Source organism: Somniosus microcephalus, chromosome 16 (assembly GCF_052327205.1).
Source record: "Somniosus microcephalus isolate GS21.2 chromosome 16, FLI_Smic_1.0, whole genome shotgun sequence".
Lineage (NCBI taxonomy): Eukaryota > Metazoa > Chordata > Chondrichthyes > Squaliformes > Somniosidae > Somniosus > Somniosus microcephalus.
Window position 1 is genome coordinate 2,250,557 of NC_141002.1, and position 12,615 is coordinate 2,263,171.

General features: G+C 47.6%; 1 protein-coding gene across 6 annotated transcripts in view; it reads right to left on the minus strand.

Annotated features, from left to right (window-relative positions):
* The window catches only part of kdm5a (lysine demethylase 5A), a 343,245-nt gene that overhangs the window by 173,391 nt on the left and 157,239 nt on the right, over positions 1-12,615 (minus strand). For all 6 annotated transcript variants that reach the window (XM_086008547.1, XM_086008546.1, XM_086008544.1 and 3 more), the window contains exon 16: positions 10,849-10,973. In XM_086008547.1, the coding sequence (XP_085864673.1) occupies positions 10,849-10,973 (125 nt within the window). The remainder of the gene's footprint in view (positions 1-10,848; positions 10,974-12,615) is intronic.

The following is a 12,615-nucleotide window of genomic DNA, read 5'->3' on the forward strand; positions in this document are numbered from 1 at the left end:
CGAGGTGAAGACCGCCGTTGCGCGCGCAGCAGGAGCCGAGACGCGGCGTCTCTCTCTGGCTCGGCCGGCGGGCCCGGTTGCCAGGGTAACCGTGACGCTGACCAAGCCCCGCCCCCCGGCCGAGCCAGAGAGAGAGACGCCACGTCTCAGCTGCTCCTGCTGCGCGCGCGCGGCCCCCCCCCCCCCCGAGGCGAAGGCCGCCGATTGTGTCTGTGCGAGACGGCCGGCGGCCCCGGTTGCCAAGGTAACGCTGGACGCTCAGCAAGCCCCGCCCCCCGGCCAAGCCAGAGAGAGACGCCGCGTCTCAGCTCCTGCTGCGCGCGCACCCTAGCGGCGCTGGGCTGAGGCTCGGCCCTCCAGCCTTCGAGTGGGGCCGGGAGGTGCCTAGCTCGGGCGTGGGTGCGAAGGAGAAACCGAGGCTTCGAGGCCTACCTGGAAAAACGGGGAAAGGTAGGAAAATTAATGAGATTAGATGAGTTAATTCGTTTCTAAATCATTTTTTTTTAAAACAATATGTGTTTTAAAAGCAACGTTTTTTTTAAAGGCGCAGAAAGCGGGAAAAGAAAGGAAAAGTTTGGAATCAAGATGGCGGCGACTCACCTCGGTTCAGAACAATAAGGCCCGGCCACACACGCACCGATTGGCTCGGCGGCACACGCCAGCACCCGGCGTACGATTGGTCGAGCTCGAGGTCACTCTGTCGCTAATGAGCGGATAATGAGATGCTAATGAGCGGAATGTTAAGGTTTTTCGGATACCGCGGGCGCGATTTTAGCCCAGCCGAAACGTAAATACGCTTAAAACCGTCTCGGAAGCGTAAGCTTTCTTTGGAGGTAACGCGCGCGTAGGTACGCCCTGTAACTTTCGAGCGCATACCCGAGAGACGCACACGCGATGACAGACAGAATGACAGACAGACAGAAGTACCGATTTATATATATATATATATATATATATATATATATATATATAGATATAGATATAGATATATAGATAGAATAGAATAGACTAGCTGAAGTGCCCGGCGGTGCCGAGGCTTTTTCGAGTGCATGTTGTTGTTGGAAGAGAGAGGGAGAGCGCGACTTTGGGGGGGGGGGGGAGGGAGGGGGGGTGGGAGGGCGGGGGGGAAGGGAAGGGGAAGGGGGGAGAGGGGGGGAAGGGGAGGGGGGAGGAAGGGGGGGAAGGGGGGAGAGGGGGGAAGGGGAGGGGGAGGGGGAAGGGGGGGAGGGGGGAGGGGGGAAGGGGAGGGGGAGAGGGAGGGGAGGCGGGGGGGAGGGAGGGGAGGGGAGGCGGGGGGGGGAGGGAGGCAGAGGGGAGGGGGGAGGGAGGCGGGGGGGAGGGAGGGGAGGCGGGGCGGGCCCCCCCCCCCGAGGGTCGCGCCCCCCCCCCCGAGGGTCGCGCCCCCCCCCCCCGACCCCGAGGTGAAGACCGCCGATTGCGGCTGTGCGAGACGGCCGGGGGGCCGGTTGCCAGGGTGACGCTTGGCGGGCCCCCCCACGAGGGTCGCGGCCCCCCGTGGGTCGCGCCCCCCCCCCCCCCGAGGTGAAAACCGGCGATTGCGGCTGTGCGAGACGGCCGGGGGGGGGGCGGTTGCCAGGGTGACGCTTGACGCTCAGCAAGCCCCGCCCCCCGGCCGAGCCAGAGAGAGACGCCGCGTCTCAGCTCCTGCTGCGCGCGCACCCTAGCAGCGCTGGGCTGAGGCTCGGCCCTCCAGCCTTCGAGTGGGGCCGGGAGGTACCTAGCTCGGGCGTGGGTGCGGAGGAGACGCCGAGGCTTCTCGGCCTACCTGGAAAAAACGGGGAAAGGTACGAAAATTCATGAGATTAGATAAGTTAATTACTTTCTAAATCATTTTTTTTTTAAAACAATGTGTGTTTTAAAAGCAACGTTTATTTTTAAGACGCAGAAAGCGGGAAAAAGAAAGGAAAAGTTTGGAATCAAGATGGCGGCGACTCACCTCGGTTCAGAACGATAAAGCCCGGCCACACACGCACCGATTGGCCCGGCGGCACACGCCAGCAACCCGGCGTACGATTGGTCGAGCTCGAGGTCACTCTGTCGCTAATGAGATGCTAATGAGTGGAATGTTGAAGGTTTTTGGGATACCGCGGGCGCGATTTTAGCCCGGCCGAAACGTAAATACGCTTAAAACCGTCTCGGAAGCGTAAGCTTTCTTTGGAGGTAACGCGCGCGTAGGTACGCCCTGTAACTTTCGAGCGCATAGCCCGACAGACGCACAGGCGATGACAGACAGAATGACAGAATGACAGACAGACAGACAGACAGACAGAAGTACCGATTTATATATATAGATAGATACAATCAGTGGGATGTTTTTAAAATTTTATTTAAAGTTAAAGTAGTGTTTTGGCAGCCCATACTTTTCATGAGTTTGACAGCTCTTACTGTCAAACTCATGAATGAGTTTCCCCTCCCCTGATTGGCTGCACAGTGCTCACCTGATCCCAGCCGGCACATCGCACTAACTACGCCGCTGGATCAGGTAAGCACTTCGCGCCGACATCAGAACTGGGCCTGTGACCGGAAATGCAAGCAGGCCTGGGCTTCAGATGTTGGCGCGCAGGGTGAGTGCAGATCGAGGGCTTGCACGCGCGACAAGCCCCCGATCCTAATTTCAGGGCCAATATAAGGGTCAGAGACAAAAACCATCATTTTGCAAAAAAACTCAAAATTCCCATAAATTCCCAAAAATTCCCATGGAAAGTTTCCCATTTTAAAAATTCCCAGAATTTTGCAACCCTAAGCACAACTGAGCACAGAATAAAACTCCATCTACTTTACGGCAATAACTGTACCTCAGAAATTTCAGTTTACTTAAATGTAGCCTCTCCCATAGCTTTTAAATTCAGTGTTACAAATGATGGTCAATTTCGGTACATTGGAACCACATCTCCCTCTCCAGCAACTATACTGAGATTACCCAAATTCACTTCATATTGGATCCTTATCCCTTCCTTGTGACTTGATTTTAAATCCAAGTTCTGGAGGGGCATGAACAATGTCCAACTCACTCCACCACCAATCTTTCTTGCCCTCAAAAAGACTTGTTACAAATGCCATTAACTATTGTATACACAAAAGTAATCTTTCTCTCAATAGAGTTGTGAGCTAAAAGCTCAACTCAGCCACCATGTTCTGCTGAAGCTCTTCCTTCGGCAGGACACTACTAGAATTAAATAGTGAACTGATTTACTGCACGACGTGGTAGCACACAAGCACGACCCGAGTAACTCAAACATTCCAAGTTTCAGGCCCGGGAAAGGAGAATAAAGATCAGAAGGTAGAAGAGCGACTGGCATTCCTGTAGTAACTTTGAAGCAGCAAACTGTCTTAAGGTACTTCCCAATTTGAGGAGTAGGGTGTCACATTGAGCAGGAAGGGGACCAGTGGAAGCAGCTAAAGTCTCTGTTTGTCTTTAAGGATGATTTTGAAGGTGGGGTAAAGATGTAGAGTTTGGCGAGATCTGAGATTTGGATTTCAATCTATATATATCAACATATAAAAAGTGAACCCAACACTGACTCATGGGGTACACCACTTCCAACCTTTCTTCAAACCAAGCAAGATCCATTTACCCTAACTGTTTCCTGTCCATCAACAAACTTGCTGCGATCTGTGCTGCTACATTTCCCCTTATACTATTTGCCGCACAGAAACATAGGAACAGGAGTAGGCCATTCAGCCTCTCGAGCCTTTCCACCATTCTATTTGATGATGGCTGATCTGTACCTCAACTCCATTTACTCGGCTTTGACCCATATCCCTTGATACCCTTAACAAATAAAACTCTGTCCATCTTACTCTTGAGTATTTCACCCACAGTCTTTTGGGGGAAGAGTGTTCCAGATTTCTACTATGACCCTTTGTGCAAAAAAGTGCTTTCTGATTTCATTCCTGAATGGACTAGTTCGACAATTAAGACTGTGCCCTCTATAGAGGAAATACTTCCTCTATATCTACCCTATTGGATCCTTTCATCATATTAAACACCTTGATCGGATCACCACTCACCACCCTTCTAAACTCAAGGGAATATAACCCAAGTTTATGCAATCTGTCTTCATAATTTAAGCCTTTAAGATCTGCAATACAGGAAACTTTGGTTTATCTGGAGGTTAACTGTCCGGAATGCTCGATCCACCGGCAAAATTCAGGAGTCGGTTCAGTAAGTTTTTTTTCTTTTCGTTGCTTTTTTTTTTCACCAGTCAGGCTCTGCAAGGTCTAGCTGAAGCTGTTGCTTAGCTACAGAGACGCTTGCAAGCTACGGCCGACTGTTTAGAAGCTGTTGCTAAGCAACAGGGTTTGTTGCTACATACGGAGCTTTTTAACATTAGCGCTGGTTTGTCCGGCAGTTTTGATGGGACGGCAACAGCTCGGTCCCGTCGGTGCCGGATATCACAAAGTTTCCTGTAATTCTGGTGAATCTGCGCTGCACCCGCTACAAGGCCAATATATCCTTCCTGAGCTGCAGGGCAACAAACAGAATGCAGTACCCCAGATGGGGTGTGACCGCGGCTCAATACAATTAAAGCATAACTTCCACCTCTTTGTATCCAGTCCCCTTGAGATAAAGGCCAGCATTCCCTGGACTTTTTCATTACTTCTGTACCTGTGCACGAGGTTCAAGTGGTTTGTGTACATGGGCAGCGAGGTTCAAGTGATTTGTGTACCTGTGCACGAGATTCAAGTGATTTGTGTACCTGTGCACGAGGTTCAAGTGATTTGTGTACCTGTGCACGAGGTTCAAGTGATTTGTGTACATGGGCAGCGAGATTCAAGTGATTTGTGTACATGGGCAGCGAGATTCAAGTGATTTGTGTACCTGTGCACGAGGTTCAAGTGATTTGTGTACATGGGCAGCGAGATTCAAGTGATTTGTGTACATGGGCAGCGAGGTTCAAGTGGTTTGTGTACATGGGCAGCGAGGTTCAAGTGGTTTGTGTACATGGGCAGCGAGATTCAAGTGATTTGTGTACATAGGCACGAGGTTCAAGTGGTTTGTGTACCTGTGCACGAGGTTCAAGTGATTTGTGCACATGGGCAGCGAGATTCAAGTGATTTGTGTACATGGATACCTAAATCCCTTCACTTCTCCATAGTTCCTGGTCTCTCACCATTTCCTGTATCCCAATTACCAACCCATGTCACAAGGTTACCTCCAATTCCATGCGTTCATTTTTGCAATAATCTCTTGTACGGAACTTTATCAAATGCCTTCTCTAAGTCCATATAGACAACATCCATAGACTCCCCTGTCCAGCATGCCAGTGACCACCTCAAAAAATTAATCTAGATTCGTCAGACACAACCTAACCTTCACAATCCATGTTGAACTCTTTCATCAGCTGATAATTGTCGAATTGCTCAGTCACTATCTCTAATGATACACTGCAGGAACTTCGCCACAATTGATATTAAACTGACTGGTCTTAATTACCTGGTTTCCCCCTCCCTTCCTTAAATAATGAGGTTTGTCTATCTTAAGTCCCATTATTTTCTCCATTGCCATTTTTTCATGTTTAATCCACTACGTTCCAGAGGCACAGGCTGCTGGATTTAAAGAGGTCATGACCAATGTTCCCTGTAGTTTTTTTGGCCCCTTTAAGGAGCTGCGCGGGCCATTCACAATACTGCGCATGCGCGGTTTTTGCACTGAAAAGCCAGCAAGCCGGGATCCTCGGAACACTGCGCAACCGCGCAGCTTAAAGGGAATATTGGTCATGAGCTCCAAGCACTCAGACCATTGCCATCTGTGTGCTAATGAGCTTGTTGGAGTCACAGTGATTTGGCACTTGTATATTTTATGCCACTCATTCTGCAATCTGAGCTATTTCTTCAGATTCTACTTGCTAGTTTAGTATCATTTGCAAATCATCTTCTCTTCTCTGGCAGTCCCTCAGGACCGAGGATGACTTGCTTCCACACTAAAAATGAGTTCTCAGGTCACTGATGAGTCCAATGCGGGGCCTACAGTCTCTGTCACAGGTGGGGCTGACGGTGGTTGAAGGGGCGGGTGGGTGGGGTGCTTGGGTTGACGTGCACTCCTTCCGCTTGCTCCCGGCGAAGAGACTCGAGGTGTTCGGTGCCTTCCCGGATGCTTCTCCTCCACTTTGTGCGGTCTTGGGCCAGGGATTCCCAGGTGTCGGTGGGGATGTTGCACTTTTTCAAGGAGGCTTTGAGGGTGTCCTTGAAGCGTTTCCTCTGCCCACCTGGGGCTCTCTTGCTGTGTTGGAGCTCCAAGTAGAGCGCTTGTTTTGGGAGTCTCGTATCGGGCATGCGGACAATGTGGCCCGTCCATCAGAGCTCATCGAGAGTGGTCAAAGCTTCGATGCTGGGGATGTTGGCCTGAGCAAGAACACTGACGTTGGTGCGCCTATCCTGCCAATGGATTTGCAGGATCTTGCGGAGGCAGCGTTGGTGGTACCTCTCCAGTGCTTTGAGGTGCCTGCTGTACATTTGCAAATCCAAACAATTTGCATTGAGTTTCTGAGTCCAAGTCATTGATGTAAATTAGAAACAGTAATGATTCCAACACTGATCCCTGGGGTATCCTGCTCAATACTTTGCCCACACTGACAAAGCCACTCTAAAAATAGCCACTGTTTTCTATCCTTAAAACAATTACTTATCCATTCCAAAAATGTAAACCGAATTCTCAATGCTCTGAGTTTAACTGAAAGCCTTTTATGTGGAATGTTGTTAAACGAAAAAACATTCCATTGAGAAACATTAACTCCACGGGAAAAGTGATCCAACCGTGGCTAACTAAAGAGGTTAAGGATAGCAGTAGCTTGAAAGAAGCAGCTTATAATGTTGCAAAGAATAATAATAAGCCCGAGGATTGGGAGAGTTTCAGAAACAAGCAAAGGTGGACCAAAAAACTGATAAAAAGGGAAAAAAATAGAATACGAGAGAAAACGAGCAAGAAATATAAAAGCAGATTGTAAGAGTTTCCATCAGTATGTAAAAAGGAAAAGAGTAGCAAAAGTAAACGTTGGTCCCTTAGAGGCTGAGACAGGAGAAATTATTATGGGGAATAAGGAAATGGCAGAAACGTTAAACAAATATTTTGTATTTGTGTTCACAGTAGAAGACACAAAAAGCATATCAAAAATGGTGGGGAACCAAGGGTCTAATGAGGGTGAGGAACTTAACGTAATTAATATAAGTACAGAAAAAGTACTAGAGAAACTAATGGGACTAAAAGCCGACAAATCCCCTGGACCTGATGGCCTACATCCTAGGTTTCTAAATGAAGTGGTTGAAGAGATAGTGGATGCATTGGTTTTGATCTTCCAAAATTCCCTAGATGCTGGAGAGGTCCTAGCGGATTGGAAGGTCGCAAATGTAACACCGCTATTCAAGAAAGAAGGGAGAGAGAAAACAGGAAACTACAGGCCAGTTAGCCTGACATCAGTCATCGGGAAAATGCTGGAATCCATTGTTAAGGAAGTGGTATCAAGTCATTTAGAAAATCATAACATGATTAGGCAGAGTCAACATGGTTTTTGAAAGCAAAATCGTGTTTGACAAATTTATTCGAGTTTTTTGAGGATGTAACGAGCAGGGTAGATAAAGGGGAACCAGTGAATGTACCATATTTGGATTTCCAAAAGGCATTCGATAAGGTGCCACATAAAAGGTTATTACACAAGATTAGGGCTCATGGGGTTGGGGGTAATATAGTAGCATGGATAGAGAATTAGTTAACAGACAGAAAACAGAGAGTAGGGATAAACAGATCTTTTTCAGGTTAGCAGGCTGTAACTAGTGGGGAGCCGCAAGGATCAGTGCTGGGGCCTCAGCTATTTAAAATCTATATTAATGACCTAGATGAAGGGACCGAGTGTAATGTATCCAAGTTTGCTGATGATACAAAGCTAGGTGGGACAGTAAGCTGTGAGGAGAACACAAAGGGCTGGATTTTACCAGCCCTGAGGAGGCGCGTTTGGAGGCAGGACTGCTGGGAAAATGGGAAAAATTGGGAGCGGATCCCAACCCACCTCTGAACCATCTTCCCGGGAGGCGGGTCCCCGACTTGCACAGGGACCCGTCTCCTAGCGGCAGGAAGGGGATTAGAGCCAATTAACTGCCTGTTAACATGCAGTTAAGAGGCTTTTCACCATTTTCCGCCTGATGCAGGCTTCCCGACTGCGGGAAACCCCGCCAGGGTCAGCGAGGCGAGCTGTGGGTCTGCTGCAGTGTAAGTGTGCAAATGACAGCTGCAGAGGTAGTGTGATGGGTGCAATAGCGCACAGGTAAGTCTGACAGGTGAGAGAATGTAGTGAGAAATATTTTTATTCTTTTTATATGTATCTGCAGGTGACAACATTTGATGTTTCTGTGAAACCTCATCTGATCGGGAGAATTGACAGATGGCTTCTGCAATCTCACATGCAGCTGCCATCTGTTTTCTCCTAAGGAGAGAGTCATTGGTGAGCCTGGGTACAAGGGCTCACCTTTGGACAGTGATTGTCAGTGTTTGACAGCACCTCAATGCTGTCAAACACTGACAATTCATCTGTCAAAAAATTATGGGGCCTCTCCCTTTTAAGAAAACCGGCAGATGAAGCGTCATGCACTGACGTCATCTGACACCGACTTTCCCTTAATTGGCTGGCAAGCCCACAGGGTGGGCTTAACAAGGCCAATCAGGGCAAAATAGTCAGACGTCACAAGGGGCGGGTCTACAACCCGGACACCAGCAGTCCCGCTCCCAATGCGCCTCCTCAGGTAAGATCGCGGCCACAGAGTCGGCAAAGGGGTATAGATAGACTAAGGTGAGTGGGCAGTAAGGTGACAGGTGGAGAATAATGTAGGGAAATGTGAGGTTATTCACTTTGGTAGGAAGAATAGAAAAACAGAATCTTTTTTAAATTGTGAGAAACTTTCAAATGTTGGTGTTCAGAGAGATTTGGGTGTCCTCGTGCAAGAAACACAGAAAGCTAGCATGCAGGTACAGCAAGCAATAAGGAAGGCAAATGGCATGTTGGCCTTTATTGCAAGGGGGTTGGAGTATAAGAGTAAGGAAGTCTTGCTACAATTGTACAGGGCCTTGGTGAGACCACACCTGGAGTACTGTGCACAGTTTTGGTCTCCTTATCTAAGGAATGATATACTTGCCTTGGAAGGTTCACTAGATTAATTCCTGGGATGAGAGGGCTGTCCTATGATGAGAGATTGTGTAGAATGGGCCTTTACTCTCTGGAGTTTAGAAGAATAAGAGGTGATCTCATTGAAACATACAAGATTCTGAGGGGATTGACAGGGTAGATGCTGAGAGATTGTTTCCCCTGGCTGGAGTGTCTAGAACTAGGGGACACAGTCTCAGGATAAGGGGTCGGCCATTTAAGACCGAGATGAGGAGGAATTTCTTCACTCAGAGGGTTGTGAATCTTTGGAATTCTCTGCCCCAGAGGGCTGTGGATGCTGAGTCTTTGAGTATATTCAAGGCTGAGATCGATAGATTTTTGGACTCCAGGGGAATCAATGGATATGGAGATCGGGCAGGTAAGTAGAGTTGAGGTCGATGATCAGCCATGATCTCGAGAAGCCGTATCCGTATGGCCTATTCCTGCTCTTATTTCTTATGTTCTTATTTCTTATGAATTTCCTTACCACGACAAGCAGAACCGAGAACTTTATCACCTCTTCAACCTCCTGCTCTTTCTTCTTATGTTCTTAAAATGCCTTCTGAAGTCTTGGCACAACATGTTGCAGCGCTTTCTGCTGTCCGTGTAGGATGCAACCTCCTCAAAGAGTTCAAGGACGTTGGTGAAGCAGGATCTAACCAACGCCACCCCCTAACTCCATATTGACGGTTTACCAGGCTATTGTTACATAAGAACATAAGATTTTGGAGCAGGAGTAGGCCATACGGCCCTTCGAGCCTGCTCCGCCATTCAATAAGATCATGGCTGATCTTCAACCTCAACTTCACTTCCCTGCCCTAGCCCTATATCCCTTAATTCCTCGAGTCCAAAAACTATCTATCTCAGCCCTGAATATACTCAACGACTGAGCATCCACAGCCCTTTGGGGCAGAGAATTCCAAAGATTCACAACACTGAATGAAGAAATTCCTCCTCATCTCAGTCTTAAAAGGCCAGCCCCTTATCCTGAGATTATGACCCCTAGTTCTAGACTCTCCAGCTAGGGGAAACAATCTCTCAGCATCTACCCTGTCAATCCCCCACAAAATCATTTATGTTTCAATGAGATCACCTCTCATTCTTCTAAACTCCACAGAGTATAGGCCCAATCTACTCACACTCTCCTCATAGGACAACCCTCTCATCCTCTGGATCAATCTAGTGAACCTTTGTTGCACTGCCTCGAAGGCAAGTATATCCTTCCTTAATTGAACAGATAATCCTCATGTTCACTTCCAATAATTGATGCTCCTGTTGGTTTTATCACCCTTGTTGATTATGGGTACACAGTTGGCTTGTTTCTGATCCAGTGGCAACTTCCCACTGGTCCAATGACTCCCCCATAACCATCACCAGTGCTTCACAAATATTGTTCCTAGTCTCTCATAGCACTCCATGATAAATACCATTTATCTTGGGGATTTATTGATTTTGAGCTCTTTAGCCTGTCTCAGACTTCCATCTCCAAGTTCTAATTTTTGCCCAAGGTTATCCTTGTTTGAGGAAGCCATATTTCTCACATCTTGCCTTGAGAATGGCTGACATGAATTAGTAGCGGACGAGAAACATACAGCCTACCACTTGATCAGGAGATATTGTGTGGTGTGTAAGTGGGAGAGTGGGCAAAAAAAAAGTATTCATTAAGTGCAGAAAAGAAACTATAAAAAATACACACCTTTCTTGTGATTAAGTTCCGCTTCCAAGGCTTCTCTCACTTTACTCACCCAGGTGTCATATGACTGGGCTCGCTCTTTTACACCATAAAGCATTGATGGGAGCTCATCCAGTGTGTAACGGTACCTAGTTTTGGCGAGAGTGAAAAAAAATGCTTCAGCATCTTTATACTGAGTGTATATTCCCATTCCTTATTTTTCTTGCCAATATGCATCACCTCAAACATTTCTACATTAAATTGCATCTACCACCTGTCTGGTCATTGCACTAACCAGTCCATATCCTCCTCAAGACTTGTACAGCCCTCACTGCTTTTTATCAACCCTACTTTTATGCTATCAGCAAATCTTCTTATACCCAAATCCAAATCATCTACGTTTCTCCAAAACAGAAGTGGACCCAGCATGAACCTCCAGGGTACACTGCTTCCAATCCTTCTACATTCTGAGCAACACCCATTAACCTGAACCATTACAAAAGAGGGTACAGAAGAGATTGACTAGAATGGTTCCAGGGTTGAGGGATTACAGTTACATGGATAGACTGGAGAAGCTGGGGTTGTTCTCCTTAGAGCAGAGAAGGTTAAGAGGAGATTTCACGGAGGTGTTTAAAATCATGATGGGTTTAGATAGAGTAAATAAAGAGAAACTGTTTCCAATGGCTGAAGGGTCATAGAAACATAGAAGATAGGAGCAGGAGTAGGCCATTCGGCCCCTCTAGCCTGCTCCGCCATTCAATGCGATCATGGCTGATCATCCAAGTTCAGTACCCGGTCCCTGCTTTCTCCCCATACCCCTTGATCCCTTTAGCCTTAAGAAATATATCCAACTCCTTCTTGAATATATTTAATGAATTGACCTCTACTGCCTTCTGTGGTAGAGAGTTCCACATGTTCACCACTCTCTGGGTGAAAAAATTCCTCCTCATTTCAGTCCTAAAAGGCCTACCCCTTATCCTTAGACTATGACCCCTGGTTCTGGACTCCCCAACCATCGGGAACATCCTTCCTGCATCTAGTCTGTCCAGTCCTGCCAGAATTTTATAAGTTTCAGTGAGATCCCCTCTCATTCTTCTAAACTCCAGCGAGTATAAGCTCAATCGACCCAATCTCTCCTCATACGTCATTCCTGCCATCCCAGGTATCAGCCTGGTGAATCTTCGCTGAACTCCTTCCATGGCAAGAATATCCTTCCTCAGATAAGGCGACCAAAACTGCACACAATACTCAAGATGTGGTCTCGCCAAGGCCCTGTACAACTGCAGCAAGACATCCTTGGTCTTGTACTCGAATCCTCTCACTATGAAGGCCAACATACCATTTGCCTTCTTAACCGCCTGCTGCACCTGCATGCTTACCTTCAACGACTGGTGCACAAGGACACCCAGGTCTCGTTGCACTTCCCCTTCTCCCAATCTATTGCCATTCAGATAATAATCTGCCTTCCTGTTTTTGACACCAAAGTGGATAACCTCACATTTATCCAAGTTATATTGCATCTGCCATGCTTCTGCCCAATCACCCAACCTGTCCAAATCATCCTGTAGTTTCTCGGCATCCTCCTCACAGCACACACGCCCATGCAGCTTTGTGTCATCTACAAATTTGGAGATATTACATCTAGTTCCCTTGTCTAGATCATTAATATATATTGTGAATAGCTAGGGTCCAAGGACCGATCCCTGCGGTACCCCACTAGTCACTGCCTGCCACTCGGAAAAAGACCCGTTTATTCCAACTCTGCTTTCTATCTGCCAACTAGTTCTCTAT